We start from the raw sequence: 22603 nt of genomic DNA on the forward strand, positions 1-22603 counted from the left end.
GGCCGCAGTCCCTTGCAGAAGTCAGCGCTTTGGTCAGAAATCAAGGAAAAACCAGATACAAACCTAGATTTTTCCCCAAAATCTCCATGGCAACTACCAAAAACTTACTAAACCTCAATCTGCAAGTTCCCCTGAATAAAACGATACCCCATATGTATGGGTACACATAAAGACGTGGCCACCAAATGCCCCCAAACCGGGGCAATGCATAAGGGGGGGCTGTGCTCTATGTGCTCTACCTGCAGTTATTTAGTCTAAACACCCCCATACCTGTGAAATAACCCCTGCAAACTATATATTTCTGAAAAGTGCACACCTTCAGCTATTCAGAGACGCCACTCTCCTCTTTCTACATGAAAAATTGTGGCCCCAGTCCCTTGCAGAAGTCAGCGCTTTGGTCAGAAATCAAGGAAAAACCAGATAAAAAACCTAGATTTCTCCCCAAAATCTCCATGGCAACTACCAAAAACTTACTAAACCTCAATTTGCAAGTTCCCCTGAATAAAACGATACCCCATATGTATGGGTGCACGTAAAGACGTGGCCACCAAATGCCCCAAAACAGGGGCAATGCATAAGGGCAATTTCAGTTGAAATTTTGGGGGCTGCGCTCTATGTGCACTACCTGCAGTTTTTCAGTGTTAACCCCCCCTACCTGTGAGATAACCCCCACAATCTATATATTTACGAAAAGTGCACACCTTCAGCTATTCAGAGACACCATTCTTCTCTTTCTACATGGAAAATTGTGGCCGCAGTCCCTTGCAGAAGTCAGCGCTTTGGTCAGAAATCAAGGAAAAACCAGATACAACCCTAGATTTTGGTCAGAAATCAAGGAAAAACCAGATAAAAACCTAGATTTCTCCCCAAAATCTCCATGGCAACTACCAAAAACTTACTAAACCTCAATCTGCAAGTTCCCCTGAATAAAACGATACCCCATATTTATGGGTACACATAAAGACGTGGCCACCAAATGCCCCCAAACAGGGGCAATGCATAAGGGGGGGCTGTGCTCTATGTGCTCTACCTGCAGTTATTTAGTCTAAACACCCCCATACCTGTGAAATAATCCCCGCAAACTATATATTTCTGAAAAGTGCACACCTTCAGCTATTCAGAGACGCCACTCTCCTCTTTCTACATGGAAAATTGTGGCCGCAGTCCCTTGCAGAAGTCAGCGCTTTGGTCAGAAATCAAGGAAAAACCAGATACAAACCTAGATTTTTCCCCAAAATCTCCATGGCAACTACCAAAAACTTACTAAACCTCAATCTGCAAGTTCCCCTGAATAAAACGATACCCCATATGTATGGGTACATATAAAGACGTGGCCACCAAATGCCCCCAAACCGGGGCAATGCATAAGGGGGGGCTGTGCTCTATGTGCTCTACCTGCAGTTATTTAGTCTAAACACCCCCATACCTGTGAAATAACCCCCGCAAACTATATATTTCTGAAAAGTGCACACCTTCAGCTATTCAGAGACGCCACTCTCCTCTTTCTACATGAAAAATTGTGGCCCCAGTCCCTTGCAGAAGTCAGCGCTTTGGTCAGAAATCAAGGAAAAACCAGATAAAAAACCTAGATTTCTCCCCAAAATCTCCATGGCAACTACCAAAAACTTACTAAACCTCAATTTGCAAGTTCCCCTGAATAAAACGATACCCCATATGTATGGGTGCACGTAAAGACGTGGCCACCAAATGCCCCAAAACAGGGGCAATGCATAAGGGCAATTTCAGTTGAAATTTTGGGGGCTGCGCTCTATGTGCACTACCTGCAGTTTTTCAGTGTTAACCCCCCCTACCTGTGAGATAACCCCCACAATCTATATATTTACGAAAAGTGCACACCTTCAGCTATTCAGAGACACCATTCTTCTCTTTCTACATGGAAAATTGTGGCCGCAGTCCCTTGCAGAAGTCAGCGCTTTGGTCAGAAATCAAGGAAAAACCAGATACAACCCTAGATTTTGGTCAGAAATCAAGGAAAAACCAGATAAAAACCTAGATTTCTCCCCAAAATCTCCATGGCAACTACCAAAAACTTACTAAACCTCAATCTGCAAGTTCCCCTGAATAAAACGATACCCCATATGTATGGGTACACATAAAGACGTGGCCACCAAATGCCCCCCAAACAGGGGCAATGCATAAGGGGGGGCTGTGCTCTATCTGCAGTTATTTAGTCTAAACACCCCCATACCTGTGAAATAATCCCCGCAAACTATATATTTCTGAAAAGTGCACACCTTCAGCTATTCAGAGACGCCACTCTCCTCTTTCTACATGGAAAATTGTGGCCGCAGTCCCTTGCAGAATTCAGCGCTTTGGTCAGAAATCAAGGAAAAACCAGATACAAACCTAGATTTCTCCCCAAAATCTCCATGGCAACTACCAAAAACTTACTAAACCTCAATCTGCAAGTTCCCCTGAATAAAACGATACCCCATATGTATGGGTACACATAAAGACGTGGCCACCAAATGCCCCCAAACCGGGGCAATGCATAAGGGGGGGCTGTGCTCTATGTGCTCTACCTGCAGTTATTTAGTCTAAACACCCCCATACCTGTGAAATAACCCCCGCAAACTATATATTTCTGAAAAGTGCACACCTTCAGCTATTCAGAGACGCCACTCTCCTCTTTCTACATGAAAAATTGTGGCCCCAGTCCCTTGCAGAAGTCAGCGCTTTGGTCAGAAATCAAGGAAAAACCAGATAAAAAACCTAGATTTCTCCCCAAAATCTCCATGGCAACTACCAAAAACTTACTAAACCTCAATTTGCAAGTTCCCCTGAATAAAACGATACCCCATATGTATGGGTGCACGTAAAGACGTGGCCACCAAATGCCCCAAAACAGGGGCAATGCATAAGGGCAATTTCAGTTGAAATTTTGGGGGCTGCGCTCTATGTGCACTACCTGCAGTTTTTCAGTGTTAACCCCCCCTACCTGTGAGATAACCCCCACAATCTATATATTTACGAAAAGTGCACACCTTCAGCTATTCAGAGACACCATTCTTCTCTTTCTACATGGAAAATTGTGGCCGCAGTCCCTTGCAGAAGTCAGCGCTTTGGTCAGAAATCAAGGAAAAACCAGATACAACCCTAGATTTTGGTCAGAAATCAAGGAAAAACCAGATAAAAACCTAGATTTCTCCCCAAAATCTCCATGGCAACTACCAAAAACTTACTAAACCTCAATCTGCAAGTTCCCCTGAATAAAACGATACCCCATATGTATGGGTACACATAAAGACGTGGCCACCAAATGCCCCCAAACAGGGGCAATGCATAAGGGGGGGCTGTGCTCTATCTGCAGTTATTTAGTCTAAACACCCCCATACCTGTGAAATAACCCCCGCAAACTATATATTTCTGAAAAGTGCACACCTTCAGCTATTCAGAGACGCCACTCTCCTCTTTCTACATGGAAAATTGTGGCCGCAGTCCCTTGCAGAAGTCAGCGCTTTGGTCAGAAATCAAGGAAAAACCAGATACAACCCTAGATTTTGGTCAGAAATCAAGGAAAAACCAGATAAAAAAACCTAGATTTCTCCCCAAAATCTCCATGGCAACTACCAAAAACTTACTAACCATCAATCTGCAAGTTCCCCTGAATAAAACGATACCTATGTCTGGTTGCACATAAGTACATGGCCACCAAACCTGAAAATGCATAATATTGGGGCTGCACTCTATGCACCCCTTTTTTTTTGCCTGCACCCGAATGAATGGGATACGCTCGGGTGCAGGCACATGTAGCCGATATACGCATGAAAACGCGTGAGAATGCAAAGTCTCGCGTTTTCATGCGTATATCGGCTACATGTGTCTGCACCCGAGCGTATCCCATTCATTCGGGTGCAGGCACAAGTAGCAGGCGTAGGGCTGAATTTTCGGCAAGCGTTTTTCCACTTGCTGAAAAAATCAGCCCTACGCCATGTGTGGCATCAGCCAAACCCTTGGCAATAGAAACTACCAGAACAATCTTAGCACCTCTGGACCTTTCTAGAACAACTGAAATCAAATTAAAGTTAAAATGGAATAAAACCACTAAAAGCAATCAAAGAACAATAGTTGCAATGAAATCGGTAAGAGCCCTGGATCCACCAATGTCACTGCAAAAGCAACCTTTTTGGGGGCACTAAACACACAAAGAACAATGCAAAGATAAAACACCATAAAATCAGTAAAATCCAATAAAACCACCTAAACCAACAGAAGAACAATAATTGCAATGAAATCGGTGGTCAGAGCCCTGGATCCACCAACGTCACTGCAAATTCAGCACCCAATAGCAATAAAAAAGTTACAGTGCAATAGAATAATTCAAAAACAGAAATCAATTATGAAAATGCCAAAAAAACACTAAAATGCAACCAAATAAATCAGATAATTATAGAGCAAGATCAGAAATAAAGTTTTAGTAAAAAAAAAAGACTGCCAAAGAAAGCAAAGAAAGAAAGAAAAGAAAAGAAAGAAAAAAAAAAAAAAAAGTGTAAGTGTAAGTGTGTGTGTAAGTGTCTGTGTGTGCTTGGGAAAGTTGTAAATAAGTGTGTATGTGTACAAAAGTGTAATAATGACAAAGATAGAAGAAAAAATGGAAAAAAAAAAAAAAATTTTTTTAGACAGTTGAGATAGAAATAAGCAAAATAAACAGTGGTAGAGAGTTGTAGTTCAGCTTACCCAAGGCAGGCAGGCGATCAGAGGCGATCAGGGGCGATAAATCCAGCAGGAAGACAGCAGGGGAGCTCCATCCGGTCCAACGTGCGCAGCAGGAGTGAGGGAGCCGACAGTAGGCGGCGATATTTAAAGGGACAGCAGTGGACACGTCATCAACGCGTGCCCACTGCTGTCATTGGCTGGAGGACCCGATCGCCGGCGCTGGGGGACCGGATCGGTGAGTATGTTCTGCTCTGCTCGTTGCCTAGGGGGATCTGAGGGGTTTACAAGCGCTGCGCTGCTTTAAAAGCGAGCGCAGCGCTTGTAAACCCGACAGTGCCATTGGACGTAGATTCTACGTCCCATGGCACTTTGGTCCTTTAGTGCCTTGGACGTAGAATCTACGTCCTATGGCACTTAAAGGGTTAAAGCTTTGAAGCTACACTCCCCAAACGTGAATAACATAAACATGGGGTCACCCGGAAGGAAACAGCAAAATTTGTTGGACAATCCAAAGTGACTTTCAATGGGGAAATTTAGTTTTTTGCCACTCTTACAGCTTTAAGTCTATATTCACCAAAATTGTTTACCTCACATAGTCATGGGGTCAACAGGAATAAAAATATGATACCTTTTGGATACAATCAGATTTTACCTGTTGACTTTCAATGGGGAAATTCAACCTGCTGCCATTCTCACAGTGTTAACACCAGGTTCCCCAAACTCTTCAAGGTTGGTCACTAGGGGACTGCAGTTTTAGGTTTGAAAAAGTGGGTGGGGTCACCAACAGCCAATCAGATTTTACCTATTGAATTTTATTGGTTTAAATTAAAAATGCTGCCATTCTTATACTATTTACCATCAGGGTCCCCAAACTTTGCAGAGTTAGTCACCGGATGACAATAATTCAAGGTTTGGAAGTGGGTGGAGCCATCAACAGTCAATCAGATTTATCTAATTAATTTTAATGGGGAAATGTAAACTGCTGCTTTTCTTACATATTCAACGCAATGTCCCCAAACTTTTCACAGCTGGTCACTTTCAAAGTTTAGAAAAAGTAGGCCAGAGCCACCAACAGCCAATCAGATTTCACCAATTGAATTTCATTAGTTTATATTTAAACTGCTGCCTGTCTCACAGCATTAATGGCAGGGTCCCCACACTGATTATTGGTGGACTGCATTTCAGGGTTAGTAAAAGTGGCCAGAGCCAGCTCCACATCTCGTGCCATCCTCAATGTTAATCTATATACTGTCCTCTAAACTGCACCCTTGTCCCTGCCTCCTTCTCTCACCAACACCAGGGGCGCTGCCATGTTACTGCTCCTGGTAACTTTATGAGCCAATTTTCTGAAATATTATTTCAACTTCTCCACCATACATCTCCTTCATTTATAATGCAAACTATTCTAGTGGTTAAACCATGTTTCTCCCAAGCCTTCTGCATTTCATAGCTTATCATGAAAAGTATCCTATGCACTAGGATTTTAATATCTAAGAGTATTTGCACAATCTGAAACAGATGGAAAGGCTTTCAATACTATTGTTCTATCTATTTACACATTAACACATTTATGTTCTAAGTACAAAACCAAATGCCTTGTTAAGGAGAACTAAACCCTAAAAAGTATGCATGGCAGTATAGTAACTTAAAGAGTAGCAAATGTAAGTATAGTGTGAGAGTTAGACAAAGTTGGACAACAGTGTGATCAGCAGGCACCATTTGGGACCTCACATCTTCAACTGCTCTGGATATCTCTGGAAAAAGCACAAAGAAACTTTGACTTCTCCAGTTTATACGTACAATTGTTTACCCTGCCTGTTGTTCACTGCATTCAGACTGACACACCTAATCTATACTGTATTTAACCCTCTCTCTATTGCACTTCCATCATGCTCAGCCTATTATCACTCCAGGTTTCTACCTTTCTTCTTTTTCCCAGGGCTGTAAACTCCTTTAATGCAAAACAATGAAAACAGCAGCACTCCAGGTATTTGGAAAAGTGATGACTTTACTTAAGGCAAGGTTTCAGGCTTTAGTCCAGCCCTTTATCAAGGCTTGGGCTGGACTGAAGCCTGAAGCGTTGCCTTTGGCACATAAGTAAAGTCATCACAAAATAACCGAAGTGCTGCTGTTTTCATAATTTTTCATTAATTTACCCAGGCAGAGGGTACAGCGTACACCTGGGCCTACAAGGAGCTGTTTTCCATTGTGTAGCACACCCTAACTGATTCCAATGTAAACTTCTTTAATGTTTCTTTAACCTCAAACTCTTTTCAAATTACACTCTCACTTGTTTCCTCACCCTCTCTCTGCTCTCGTGAACTGCTCTCTTTTCTAAAATCTCTCACCCTTTCTTCATACAGCACCAAATATCATGAGGTCTCTGCCCCTAACCACCAGGGTGGCCAAAACCTTGACCTCATCTTAACTCTAAAACTCTCCTTTCCCTCTCTCATTCTACTGGCATATTTTACAGTCATGCAGTAGTTTACACCAATTCTTAAAAAACCTTCTTTGGATTCTACGGTCTCCTCCAACTATCGTCCAATCTCTCTCCTTCCTTTCTCCTCAGAACTACTAGAACAGCACGAACATAATGAACACTCACACTATCTAAAATCTAACTCCCTACTGGATCCATTATAATTTGGCTTTTGACGCCACCACCCCACAGAAACAGCCCTCACTAAAGTAGAAAATGGCTTGCTGCTAGACCTATTGGCAGCTTTTCACACTGTTGATCATTCTCTCTAGCTCCAAATTCTATCCATGCTGGAGTTTTAAGAATCTGTTCTATTTTGGATCTCCTCCTATTATTCTATCAATCTCTCACACAGCCTTCACCTCCTTCAGTAGTCTTCACCTCCTCTCCTTGCCTTCTTTCAGTTTGAGTACCTCAAGGCTCAGTTCTTAGACCACTCCTATTTTCAATCTAAACCACTGGTCTTGGTCAGCTAATCAACTTGTTTGGATTTCAGTATCTATATGCAATGATACTCAAATCTGTCTCTCTTCTCCAGAACTACCCTTTTACCTTGTGTCACTAACAGCAATTTCTGCATTCATGTCCTGTTATTGCCTAAAAATCAACATGGGCAAAACTGAACGTCATCATTACACCTTCCAGCTCTGCTTCCCTGCCTGACATAACTGGCAGTGTGGAAAACAGCAATATAACCACAGTACCGCAAGTCTGCTGTCTAGGAGCCCTCTTGCTTATTCCACACATTCACTTGCTAACTCATGCCGCTTAAAAATCACATGCTTTCAACCCTTCCTCACACAAAAGAGACTACCAAAAAAATCTAATCAATGCCCTTATTATACCTTGTTTAGATTACTGTAATTCACTGCTTTATGGACTCCCCATGTCTAAGGTGACCCCAATCCATCCTGAGCACTTCTGCCAGACTCATACACCTCTCCTTCTGCTCCACAAGTGTTTCCCCTCTCTGCTAGTCTTTGTACTGGCTACCTGTCATTTAATCACCAAGTACGCCCCCAGACGCAACCTTCGATCTGCACATAGCCTCCTTGTCTCCTCCTCACTAATTAGTCACTCCCACATCACATACTTTTCACATGCTGTACCCATCTTCTGCAATGCTCTTCCCCATCCCATTAGACACTTTCAGTCTCCTCACTTTTAAACGGTCACTTGAAACTCACTGTTCAAGCCCTAACTTTAACCCTCAGCAACTTGACCACCCACCGAGCCTCCCTTATTTACTCACTAACTATTCATCTCTTACTCTGCACTTACCATCACTGCACTAACCAGCAGGAACTCTACAATCACACTGGTTACCCATACCATGGATAGTTTAAATAAACTTCAACCTGTTTCATCCCTATGTATCAATCAGTAAATCTGCTTGCAGATAACCTGTGGTTATCATTCTGCTGAACTCATTATATGGGCAGGAACGCTGCTGCCATGAGGCAAGTTAAGAAAGTCACCTCAGGAGGCAGCGCCCCAAAGTTAGCAGGGGTGGCAAAAAGCCACTTCTGGTAACTTTAACAGCAGAAGTTCCCTTTTTTTAAACATAAGTTCGGCTCTGTTAGTGCAGAGAGTGCAGTTGCCGAGGGGGTAGAAATGTTCCAAAGGCTTAAATTGCCCATTAGGATCTTTACAGGTACCCACAAACAAATGACGCAAGGATTCGGGTGCACTAAGCTAAGTAACAATACAACATGTGAGCTGACAGCCACCAAGAGTTACTACCTGCCCCCATAACTTCTCTAAAAGAAAATTCCCAGAGGTAGTCTCCAATTTGTTTTTTTAATACTACGTGGTTTCTCTTCACTTAGGTCACTTTACATATATTGTCACAATGAAAATTTTAACATGCATGATCAGTAAACAGATAATATAAGACACAGTGCTAAAATGGCTTTCCCGAATATTGTGGGGGCGCTCTGGCAATGTGCAAAATGCAGTGGGGTTCAAATGTTTTCGATACAATAAATGAGTACCAACTTTCCTTAAAAAGGTACTACTCCTTCAGGTTCCTTGCATGTGGTTTGCAATTTTATGTGCTATTTCCTTCAGCTTGTTTTAATCAGGGCTGTGGAGTCGGAGGCAATTTTGGGTACCACACGTTGAGCATGCTTTTTATTGACTGTATAAATGTATAAAATACATTAGCATATTAAAAACAAAGGAGTCGGAGTCGTGGAGTCGGAAGTATCAGAAACTGGTTTTAATAGGCACATTTTTAGGCTTAACTCATGTGGAGTTCTGGCATATTCTTGACAAAGATCTCATTTGTATATGCCTTTTATATGTAATCTTTATTTGGATTATTTGAGGTCCTAGGCTGAGATAGGTTTCCCAAAGACTGAAAGAATTCCTCCATCTCCTTCTGCAGGACAGTGTTCCTGAATTCTGCATCCTTGCGCCCCCTCTCTGAGTTTCTCAGCTTGATTTCAAGCAAAGTGCAGCGATTCTTCTCCTGATCCAGTGTATTTTGAAGGCTTCTGACATGGACAAGGACTTCAGCTCTTGATTTTTCCAAACTAAGGATAAAAAGTATATTATATTGTGTTTAACAAGTTTATACTATGAATAACAATTATAGTACAAAAAAAGCTCTGTTGTACAACCAAAAAGTGTTTAGGCTCCATTTACTTTAATTAGACTGCAACAGCAAAATTTGACACAAAAAATTATATATTATACTCATATATTTATATTCATTTGGTGTCTTCCATTAGTATTGCACTGCATTCGTACTGTTACAACCTGAAATTATAATTAAATTAGCCACACGCATACAGGCCACAATGTGAAAGTAGAAAAAAATGTACATGGTTTTCAAAATTTTTTACAATAAATAATAAAACTTGCTTAAAAATGAATGAAAAAATACATTTCATGACTTTTGTTGCAATAAGTATCATTTTTATTTTTGTTATTGTAAAATGTTCAGTGTTTTTTGCTAAATGTTTCCCTTAGAGATTGTTTCTACTTGGATCTGTATAATGTATATTATTTTTCTTAACTCTGACAAGCACTAAAAATACATGTATGGATTATGCTATTTATACATTGTCCATGTTGAGTAATCTATATTAATTTATAAAATTGAAAAACTGATGCTTTATGGGGAATTTAGATGCTGTGCATATGCTACACCCATACTGCTCACAAATACAGATAATCGGTGGTTTATAAACATTCAATTTTAGTTTATTGTTTCAGATATTAATACTGGTATAGTATATGTTATCTGAAACCTGTTATCCAGAAAACTCAAAACTACAGGTTGTCCATCTCCCATAGACTCCATTTTAGGCAAATAATTTTAATTTATAAAAGTGATTTCCTTTTCCTCTGTAAAAATCAAACAGTAGCTTGTATTTATGATGGCAGAACATTCTGGATAACAGATCCAATACCTGTATTCTCAACCAGATGTTGTTAGGAGCATAATTATAGTTTCTGTGGGGAGTCTTTTCCTTTGCCCCTTACAGTATACTTATAATAAACAGTGTACAGTACTGCCCTTTGATCTTGACTCTACTACTAGGTGTAGGAGGTACCTACACATCTATTACGCCAAAAGTACATATTACAACCTAATTGGTATGGTTTTTTGAAGGATAGAAAAAAAAGTTAGAATGAAAAAAGTTAGAATGACAGACAATGAACTTTATAGAAAAAGCTCCAGTAAGAAAACCCCCTACAAAACCATCCATTTTTAGAAAATACAGATTATGATTATCTATCTGCTCTAAACTACTAGTACTAGACCAGTAATCCCCAACCAGTGGCTCATGAGTAACACGTTGCTCACCAATGCCTTTGATGTTGTTCCCAGTGGCCTCAAAGCAGGTGCTTATATTTTAATTTTTGGCTTGGAGACAAGTTTTGCTTACAAACAGGTGTACTGTGAAACAGGGCCTCCTGTAGTCTGCTGATGTAGTCTACTAAATAAACAATAACAGCCTTTATTATTCACCCCCTAGGAACTTTGTGTCATGCATGCATTGCTCCCCAACTTGTTTAATTTTTAAATGTTGCTCACAGGTTAAAAAGGTTGGGGACCCCTGATATAGACAAATCCTTGTTTTTTTAAAAAAGCAGCATATTACAGCATATTAACTCCCAAATTATATGCCAAAAGTCTTTGAAACCACATATGCATACGATTACCCAAACAATATTAAATCCAGAGCCCTAAAAATATTAATAGTACAGGGGTGTTCAGACATTACCAATGTGTATCATTTTCATGCTGCAGAATGAATATGGTCTTTTTTACTGACGCAATAATACAGAAGACATTAAAGTATAGTCTATGAGGCCAAAAAAGTTTTCATGATTCTTGACAAAAACAGGCAAAAAAAAAAATTCAAGTGCGATTATACTTAATAAGTTTTTTTTGGAACCTTGAATAGTCAGGATTTATTAAAGAATTAGTTGCCAGAAAAAACTCAAGTCCAGCAAGTAAAAGCTGGAAAAGTTTGACAGAAGTCAATGGGAATCGTCTCTAACAGCTTTATATATTTTACCAGTTCATTAAAACATTCAAGTTTTTCAGGCTTACTGAAAATGAACCAGACAATGTAGTTTTTTTTTATCTGCACAAAAGTGCAGGTGAATACTGTCACATTTTTTTTCCTTAAATAACATTGCATTTGAGAAAAAAGTTGCATGCATTTTGATGCATTTTTTTTGGCAATGAAGCTTTTTTGTTTTCTCAAACTCAAAAATTAGTAAATTGGCCTCTATGAAAATTTTATATATTTTTTTCAAGTTCCTAGGACTTCTGCACAAAATTGTCACTGGAAGCAGGAACATAGGAGAGGAGAATGTCTTAGGCATGCATGGCATATAGGATGCTGTTCATATGTTAAAAGAAAGAAAAATTACCCATGGATGGGTTGAGTGCAATACTCAGGGAAATTTTTTTAGTAAACTGGACCAGGCATCCAGAGAAACTAAAATGTGCCAATAGAAGAATAGTTCAAAACCTTTATTTATTTAATTTGATGGAGCTTATGGAGATAGAAGCTTAATTTCCAGGAATTTGTTAAGCGCATTCTAGAATATGGCAACAAAACTGAGCCCTTTATTTAAAAAAGGGGGCAAACCACAGAGATGAAAACCAACTGAATTAAACAGTAACACAAAAATATTTCAATACCTTATAAGTCACAAAACATCTCTAACATTAAGTCTAGCCTTTCCCCCCTTGCCTTTTTTAAATTTTTCTTGTAGAATTTTAGTGACAAACTGCTCCATAGCAGCACGGCGAAAAGGCGACGGGTACTTGAATTCCTGTGTGCACTGACCCGGAAGTTGTCTTCGTGTCGGAGGACCTTCGGCACTTAAGCTTTTTATCAGCGTATGCAGTTAAAATGTATGTTTTTGTTTCTTCAGACAGTTTGGGGGGTAATGTTGCGATCATAAATTTAAACTGCATAAGCTGATAAAAAGCTTAAGTGCCGAAGGTCCTCCAACACTAAGACAACTTCCGGGTCAGTGCACACAGGAATTCAAGCACCCGTGCTGCTATGGAGCAGTTCGTCACTAAAATTCTACATGAAGCATTTAAAAAAGGCAAGGGGGGAAAGGCTAGACCTAATGTTAGAGATGTTTTGTGACTTATAAGGTATTGAAATATTTTTGTGTTATTGTTCCTTTAAAGCTTGGAAAGTTTTTCAGTCAAAAGTGCTTGTATAAAAGAGATAAAAGAGCCATTTAACTAAAGTGATCAATAACCACCCAATTGACAGTATTAATTTTGGAGGGTGGTAGTTTCGCAATGAAATCCATTGCTATTATACCTAAAGGAAACTATGGCATCAGCAGAAGAAAGAAATTTGGATTAAATCCGATATGTGCATTAATTGTATGAAAATTTCTTATCATTGTTGTACGAAAATATCTTGGTACGATTTGAAAGTTATGAAATTTTCACATCCGAATGATCATAAACAGCGCAAAAAACTTCCTGACTTTGAACCTTCAGTGCATGATTTTGGAAGCCTCCCATAGGACTCAATGGCACTCTGCAGCTCCAACCTGGCCAAAGGAAAGTCACAATACCAAAGATTGAAAGAATTCCAACACTTTCGTACTCGTTGCAACAAATACGATTTTGTCGCACAAATTGTCGCAAGGCACAAAAAAGTCACGTAATTTAACAAAAATATCATAGAAAATATGCAAAAGTTCTAAACTTTAGAAAAAATATGATTTTTTTGTAAAGACCTGTCATACTTTAATGACTTGGCACCATAATGTCAAATTGATTAAAATTCATAGTTGTCTCATTTTCATGTTTTTTTCTACCATGACTAAACTCACCCATGTCTACCCATTTAAGAAAAAATAAAATTATAAAAAGCATGAATGCATACAAACACGGAACAAATACGAATAAGAATTTAAGAACCTCAAAATCCTTGTTTTTGTAATTTTTTTGTAATTTTTGTGTGATTACACAAAAAAATTCCAAAAACCTCTGAAACCTCAAATTAAAGGGGACCTGTCACCTTAAGAAATAATTCCAAATTGTTTTCTATTGTGTTTGTCAAGCAAAATAAACTTTACATATTATATAAATTATTTTAATCTTATTTTTTTCAGCCTTGGAATTCAAAATTGCAGGAAGCAGGCACCATTTTGTGGACACGGTTATCAAAGCAGGCATTGCATCCTGCCAAAATCTTGTTTTTGTACCAGTATGGATGGACCTGATGCCCATGTCCATGCACTGGTTACAATATTACATGGTGAGGAGGGAGGGGGAATGTGAGGAGGGCAGCAAAATCAAAGAAGTTCTGAATTGAAAGTAAAAGTAACTCTCTGTCCCATCTTTATGCCTAAGGCATAGAAGCAGGGCAGGCAATATATAAGCTGGGATTTTTAAATGCCTTTATAATGGGTATAGATGTGGTAATAAAAAAAATACTTGGGGATTCTTGTTTAATTTGAAAAGGGCTTTTATTATACAGCTTTTTATGTCTGGGTGACAGGTCCACTTTAAATAGACATTTTACAGTTTGATAAGGACAACTATTGACTTCTACATGACCTTGCCAGCTTTTAGATAGTAAAGTTTTAAGGACAGCTCCAATTAACTTCTAAATAGTAGCAAGTACCTAGCTTTAGAGAAAGCATAAAAAGAATAGAAAACAACTTTCTTTTACATCTTTTCTAAGCGAAGGTCTCAGTGGCCTAAATATAGGGGTGCAGACTGAATGACTGCTCAGTGTTCAGGTTGCACATCTACATACTCAGAAAACATAAAAGGCTTTACAGAATCTAAAAACTGAATTGCATTTAACTTTATCTGTTGTATAATGAACTGTTTGGATAAATAGGGGATTATGGGAAGGTTAGAATTGTAACATCCCTGTGATGACATGAAACAAGTTCACAAAAGTATACTTTTCATTTGTTGTTCACATTGGTTTCTCCCTTCTGTGCTGAATTCAAATTGGCACCTTACAAGCAGAGAGTAGGAAGAAGGTCGGACACACATCATGAATCACTGCTAATTAGGAATTAAAGGCTACTACTGCAGAAAATAAGAGAGCTTAGGGATGATTCACAAAAGTGCGATAACGCATATCGCATGCTTTTTTGCTTTAAAATAGACGCGAAAAAACACGCGATTCGCTATAGTATCGCATGCGTTAAGTCGCATATCGCGTGCGTTAATTAGTGTGCAACCGCATGCATTAATTTTACCGCGTTGTGTTAATTAGTGTGCAGAAATAATACTAACGCATGATTCACAAACACTTAGACACGCTAAATATCGCATTACTCTATGAAAATTAACACCTACTTGAAGCAGGCGGTAATTATAGAAAAGTACAGTTCATGAGCTTTTGGCAACACAATATGGACTTTGCAGTGTGATTTATTCAGTATTTAGTATGTGTTGGCCCTAGAGTGATGCATCCTCCGTTTTGCAGGAAAATGGTCATTTGAAAAAAAAGTAGTTTTACAAACGTAATGCTGTGTATGGCTAATATGGCGTGCGCGCGAAAAGTATCTCTCGTGTGTTAATTAGCGTGGCGTGCAAGTTGTGTCGAATACCACACATAGGGGCTGATTTACTTACCCACGAACGGGTCGAATGGAGTCAGATTGCGTTTTTTTCATAATGATCGGTACTTTGCGATTTTTTCGTATGTTTTGCGATTTTTTCGGATTCTTTACGAATTTTTCGTTACCAATACGATTTTTGCGTAAAAACGCGAGTTTTCCTATCCATTACGAAAGTTGCGTAAAAAGTTGCGCATTTTGCGTAGCGTTAAAACTTACGCGAAAAATGCGCAACTTTTCGCGTAAGTTTTAACGCTACGAAAAATGCGCAACTTTTTACGCAACTTTCGTAATGGATACGAAAAACTTGCGTTTTTACGCAAAAATCGTATTGGTAACGAAAAATTCGTACAGAATCCGAAAAAATCGCAAAACATACGAAAAAGTCGCAAAATGTTCGTTTTCAAGTCGGAACTTTTCCAATTCGGGTCGGATTCGTGGGTTAGTAAATCAGCCCCATAGTCTTCGTGACTTAAATAACGCACACAGCATCGCGTCTAAATTAGCGCAAATATACTTTTAGTGAATCGTGCGTTAAGACGTGAAAAATTAGACGAGATAAAATTTTTAATGCATGCTATAAATAGCGCACGTTTTAACGCACTTTAGTGAATCAAACCTCATGTCTCTAGAAAATCAGAGGGCAGGATTTCTATTGCTTATGCTAAAGTTGATTCTTTGCTGCCTCTCCATCTTTGCTCACAGAAACACATTTTTTTCGGGCCCAGGCCCAAGGAGCTAGGTCACAAAAGGCCTAGGGAGGCCCAAATATAGAGGCATAATGTTACCCAACTGCATCTGCACCCAGGGCGCAGGGGACTGGCCACAAAACAGGTTTTTTATATCTCCCATATTCCCAGTACTTATGGACTACATCCTGTACCATTTTAAAAATCCTATGCTCCAAGTGCATAAGGGCTAAAGCATGTAAAACTGAGCCCCACTTGCAGCAGAAGATTTGTGCACAGGTTGCTTCTTAAAGGAGAAGACAAGGATAAGGGTGAAGACACACACGGAGATACTAGTAGCAGCTACTTTTTTATGGCTTCTTAACACCAGAAAATACCCTGCCATAGACAATACTCAGAATTGCCTCTGCTAAAAGACAAGTAGAGACAGTTATCAGTAAATGATCAGCATTGTCTATTTTAGTAGCCATGAAAAGTAGCTGCAGTATTGCTGTATTTACATAGACGTTTCTGATAACGCTTACTAAGTTCTCTGTGAAAAGAGACACTGCATTCCCTTTCTTTTATTCACTACACATGAGCTTCTGTGCCAGACATCCTTCTCTCAGCTCAAACCTTTCAGGGCACGAGCCTGCACAGATTGCCTCCCTCTCCCAGCAGCGAGAGAGATGCAGGCAGGAAAATTACATCAAACTTACCTAAAATGGCAGCTGCTATCTTAAAGAAACAGAGAAAGCTTCTAGGGCTTTTTACTCAGGTATAGTAAAGTATTCTACCAAATAAATATCGTGTTCTAGCTTGCACTATTTTGGCTAACTAACAAGGAAATACTACATTTTTCTATGAATGTTTTCCTGACAAGTGATGGAACAATCTTCCACAGCAGATCTATCCAACTCTTTCTATGCAGTGAGCACTTTTTCTGAAAAACTATATATATAAGGGTCACAGTCATTTATGGAGCTTTTTAGCAGGTTGTGGTCCATAAGAATCCACTGGGGAGCCACATCACCTTAGTATTCTCTTGATAACAAATTTATCTGTCTGTTAAATATATTCACCTTTGCATTGCCTCTGCCCTAGGTCTGCTGGACCCTCTTCTCTCTTGCAAATCAATTCCTCAGCTATATGTTTCCCCCAAACTAGTATTCTTGTCTGCTGTTTTTCTTCCAATCAAAATGCTAATATTATTGTGGGTGAAAATAGAAATAATTGTCTCTAGCTTCTCAGAGTCTTTAATATTTTATTAATTGGCAGGGTTCCAACATTCTGTCTGATATACTTGTTTTAAATAAGGTGTTTGATCATTCTTCTTTACTTGTGCTAGTTACCTGTATTTCTAGATATTGCAACGACAGTGTCATTGTAGTTCCTAAAGATATATTATTCAATTATCTGCCATTACCTAATCGACTTTCATGGTTCTTTAAACCCCTTATCAACTCATCTACATCTTTGTAACCAAATTTTTCCAACTCATAGTTTCTCATAGCTACACTGTCCATTACATCATTTTATTTAACCATGTAGGAAGAAGCAATTTTAGGAAAGAGAATAAACGGACATACTTTTTTAATTTCCTTGACACCAAATTTACAATAATTAAGCTTAATTTTACAGATAGAACACCTTTTAGGGAATATAAATAGTCTCACCTTTCAATTTTGTTCTCATACTCTACCTGCTGCTTGGCTAGTTGTTCTTTCAGCTCTGACACTATCTTTTGATATGTATTCCAGACCTCACCAGAATCCGAGGTCAATGTATCACTGTTGCCACTGCTGCTCACACACAGCTCAAGTCTCTCTATACTGCTGGGCAGTGGTAAGATACCTCTTTCACTTTCTGACAGGGACAAGTGCCATCCAGATTCCGAACCTTGAGACACCTGGCTCCCACCACAAGCTGGGCAGCTGCACAAAGATTCATTCAAGGAGACATTGCTGAATGAGGACCAGTTACTGCTAGGCAGGGATGGTAGGCATGATGGGACATTATCATATGATGACAATCGTTGTGCTTTGACAGAATCCTGGGACAAGCAGAAGATAAACTTATGTTTAGAATATAGGTATCTTCATTATTTGGCATGTGTTACCTTAAAGGGGTTGTTCACCTTCAAAGTCCAAATCTTATTAAACTCAGTGTTTCAGAAAATCCATTTTCCATTAAAAAAAGGAAAAAGGCAGCTGCAAAACCTACTTTTTATACCTGTTAAATCAGTCCTTCTGTCTCTCTGATAAGTTTTATGAAGGGATGAGAGTAGGCTATTTTGAACCTGACACACTGAGAACTTCCTATATGCTTACTTCATCAGGTCCAGGCTTTGTCCTTACTTTTTTTTCATTGGTTGCTTGTGCAATCTAACCAGTTGTATACATTGAAAGGTCATTGGTTAGTTTCTCCCTTGCAGTGGCATAGGCAAAACAGAGTTAGCATATCACAAATCTAACATACTGTTATGTTAGATTTTCAGAACGCTGTCACAGATGCAATATCAGACTGAAAGGACACACAGCCATCAGGAGTTTAAGTCTGCTTCCAGTACTATACGTGTATTCATATATGTTGTAACAATGCAACATATATGTTATGTAAAAATGCAACTGTAGTGTTTATAGGGGTCACTGAACCTTCCCCCCCCCCCCCCAGCACAGGGTCTGTGCAGAAGTGAAGGATCAGCAGAGGAATGATTCTGAGGTGAATATCTCCTCAGATGCACATCCACCTATGTATATGGCAAAGATTATTCTCATAAATGTGAACTGTTAGATTTGTGAATGTTGTACAAAGGTGAACAACCCCTTTAATGAATATAGTTATAATTAAAATGAAGCAAAGGAAAATAGTAAAATGAGAAGCAGATTTACCAACGCACACCATAAATATCCTTGTTTACTTGTTTATTGAATAGTCTGTTTCAGTCTCTAGGTTCTAAAACTTTTCTGGATAAAACTTGGATCATCACTAATAATATAATCCAGCAGATTTAAATATTTGAACTCAAAAAAGGATTTGTCAAGGTTTAATATGGTTCACAAAAAAAAGGCTATCTGCTGAATAATACATAATACATAAACCATAAAAACAACCTTTAAATTCACTGTAAGCTTAAAGGAGAAGGAAAGGTAAAATCACTGGAGGGTGATTGTAATTGCTAATCCCTGGGTTGGTGCTCCTGTTAGAAGAAAAACACACCAGCCCGAGGTAGCTGCAAACGAACCATCCTCTTCCTTCTCTCGTCTATCTTCAGAATTCCAGGGCCGGCGCATATGCAGTACAGTGAAAAACTTAGCTTTTCACTCTACTGTGCATGCACGTGGAGACATAAGGTCTTCTAAATTACACTATATACTTTGCAAATAAAAACAAAAAAATTTATTTTTTTTAAATTAGTAATATTGGTGTGTAGACAGCCATCTCAATGCATTGTGCTCATCCTGTGCTTTCATAAGGAGCCAGCACTACACAATAGAACCTTTAGATGAGCTATTGTTTATCCTACTTAATACAATACGCATGTCGTATAATACCAAAACAGGGTTTCTCCTTCTTGGGTGCTATTCTGATGTCAACCCCTAGGCGGGGAGCACGTTTATCAATGCAAGTGGTTTCTGGCTTCATTTTGAATTCTACAGTGCTGAAATCTTCTCCAGTCTTCAGAAAACTTGCTTTTTGGAAGGGTAGGGGGTCTGTAGTGTCAGAAATCATTGACTTGCATTGTATTAAAAGTATTTGGGCTAAATGGCAATAAGATTTTCATTCATGCAAGTCATGGTATATCTAGTACAGGTATCGGACCCCTTATCTGGAAACCCGTTATCCAGAAAGCTCCGAATTACGGGAAGCCCGTCTCCCATAGACTCCATTTTAATCAAATAATTCAGAATTGTAAAACTGATTTCCTTTTTTGATGTATAAATAAAACAGTACCCTGTAACTGATCCCAACTAAGATATAAATAATCCTTATTGGATGCAAAACAATCCTATTGGGTTTAATTAATGTTTTATAGATTTTTTAGTAGACAAGGTATTGAGATCCAAATTACGGAAAGATCCCTTATCCAGAATACCCTTGGTCCTGAGCATTCTGGATAATGGGTCCTATACCTGTATAGGTAAATCTAAAGCCACTGAACTTGCTAAGTAATCATTGAAGATGTTTCACTTCTCATCTGAGCCGCTTCTTCAGTCAACTGATTGGTATGGGAAGTCCTTAGCATATAAACTCTTTCTAAGTCAATCACAATGGCACATTGTAACTCATCAGAGAGGTGACACCTGAAACTCACAAAGGTGTGAATGCTGTGGAGTTACTTTGATATGATTAGCAAAGTATCATGTAACTCATAAAGACAGGTGTTACTTGCGAGAGTTGCATGAATGGATGTGAGAAGAGTTCTGAAACTGCAGAGGTACAGATGTTAAAACCTCACTGTATGTAACTAAACAGAGGCCTTCAGCACCATCTGTCTGCTTTTTTTATGTACAAAACATGTCTCTGTGGTCTAGACTGGAAATTACTTCCAAGGTTGTAAGCTCTTTTGGGCAGGGCCCTCTTCACCTCTTGTATCGGTTATTGATTGCTTTATATGTTACTCTGTATGTCCAATGTATGTAACCCACTTATTGTACAGCGCTGCGGAATATGTTGGCGCTTTATAAATAAATGTTAATGTAATGTAAAAGGTTGCAACCACTTCATCTCCTTCAAGTCAAGTCCTACACCTTGTAATTTTAGTATTAATTTATACATTAAAGTGTCAAAAGGCTTGCTAAAATCATAAACTGTTTCTTTGGGGGTCTTAACACTTTAGTTTCCCAGTCAATTAACTCTACATTAGTCTGGCAAAATCTACTGCTATGCTACACAGATCTTGTAAATTGTTGGACTTACAATGAAATAGAATTGTTCTCCTACTTCATTTTATCAATTATTTGGAGGGAAATTTGATGATATTTTAGTTATCTTTTCATGTCCTAATTTTTAATTTGACAAATACACAAGCTGGTTTCACATTTATAGAAAACTAGCTGAAGCATTATGTTCAGAGAGTGGTTGTTAATGGTACAGTCTCTTCTTGGTGCAGGGATTTTAGGGGGGGGTGCTGCAGGGTTCTGTATTGAGTCTAATTTTACTTGCCAGCAAATAATTTTAGTTAGGATGGGACATCCTTGCAGGGGAAGATGAACAAATTGGCATTCTGGGCAGATAAGGGACAGATGTTGATGTAAGGTTAAGTCTTTGGGATTTAAAAAAAAAATGCCAAAAAAGGCCAGCAAAGTACAGTCCTGCATTATAAAGGTTATAGCTTCAAGTGGGGAGTAGGTCATTCTTCTCCTTTACAAAGCACTGGTAAGACCCTATCTAGTATATACAGTATAATGTTAGTCTCCAGTGATTAAGTGGAATATTAGTGAAGCAAAAAAAGTCCAAAGGAGGGTATACATCTTCCAAGTTATGAAGAAAGGCTAGCCAAGTTGTTATTGTTTACACTAAAGAAGTATTTAACCTTTTTAGTGCCACAGGACATAGAATCTACGTCCTGGGTACCAAAGTACCCAAGTGCCACAGAACGTAGATTCTACGTCCTGCTGCACTTCCGGATTTGGGAGCGGAGAAGTGGTTTTTTCAAGCCACTCCTTCGCTCCCCGCTCGTTCCTCAGCCTCCAGACAATAGTCAGAGGTGGGGAACGAGTGGCCCCTGGGGCACGATCGCCCAGGGGCCCCATGGGAAATACCTGGAGTCCACGAGGTTTTCCCTTCCAGTGCCTCTGCCTTCTGCAGCTTCCCCCTCTGGCCCCCCTGCTTCCTGTCACACCTACACACAGATCGTTGTGTGCAGCTGCCTCTGCTGTGTCTACCCAGATTCTTCTGCCAGGTAAGTGACAAATACACACAAAAACACACACAAAAACATACAATCACACACTTATTACACTAATACACACTTATACTTACACACAAAAACATACATTTTTAGGGGTTTCATACTTTCAGAGCACTTACAACACTCACATTTACTTGTACACACACACATGCACACAAAACACATTTTACCTAGTATACACACACACTTACACACTTTTGTAATTTTGTAATTTTTTTTTTTTTATCGCATCGTTTTTATTCTTGCCTGAAAAAAATGTTTTATTGCCATTGCGGATAGTGTATTCGCTAACCACACTGCGCAATACCTTTTGTGTATTATTTTGGTGTTTCTACAACATTTTCTGTGATTTTGGTGCATTTTTAGGTATTTTATTGCATGTTTAGCCATTTTACTGCATTTTCAGTTATGCATAGTTGTTGTTCGCTTGACTTTGTCTGTAACACTTATTTGCCCAAGCCAAAATACTCAAACTGTTATTCTGACCGCAGATATTAGGCAAAAAAAAAAAATGATTTTAGTGATTTTTTTTTAATTTTTATCAATTTTATTACATTTCACATTGTTCTTTATTACTTGTCTTTGCACATGGATATTTTGTCTGCTGTATTTCAATTTGGCATCCTGTGTACCCCACATAGTTTGGTAAATCTATGCATATTGGGCATCAAACTGTTCAGTAGACCCCTGGCGTTCATACTTAGAGTGTTTTATGTTGGTACGTTACAAAATGTGGGGGTACATAATGAGGTAACATGCAAGCTTTGTGACAAT

The 22603-nt window shown here is 39.0% G+C and overlaps 1 protein-coding gene across 8 annotated transcripts in view; it reads right to left on the minus strand.

The window, feature by feature from the left end:
- Positions 1–9358: 9358 nt before the first annotated feature.
- Positions 9359–22603, minus strand: part of arhgap22 (Rho GTPase activating protein 22) — a 38266-nt gene continuing 25021 nt past the window's right edge. For 4 of the 8 annotated variants that reach the window (XM_031905662.1, XM_031905663.1, XM_002940330.5 and 1 more), the window contains 2 exons: positions 17592–17968; positions 9359–9696 (listed from right to left, as the gene is read on the minus strand). In XM_031905662.1, the coding sequence (XP_031761522.1) occupies positions 9459–9696; positions 17592–17968 (615 nt within the window). In that variant the 3' untranslated portion in view covers positions 9359–9458. Of the gene's footprint in view, positions 9697–10976; positions 11110–17591; positions 17969–22603 lie in introns of all 8 variants that reach the window. The other 4 variants (XR_004223558.1, XR_004223557.1, XM_031905661.1 and 1 more) reach the window with 4 other exon arrangements.

Source organism: Xenopus tropicalis, chromosome 7 (genome assembly GCF_000004195.4).
Source record: "Xenopus tropicalis strain Nigerian chromosome 7, UCB_Xtro_10.0, whole genome shotgun sequence".
NCBI lineage: Eukaryota > Metazoa > Chordata > Amphibia > Anura > Pipidae > Xenopus > Xenopus tropicalis.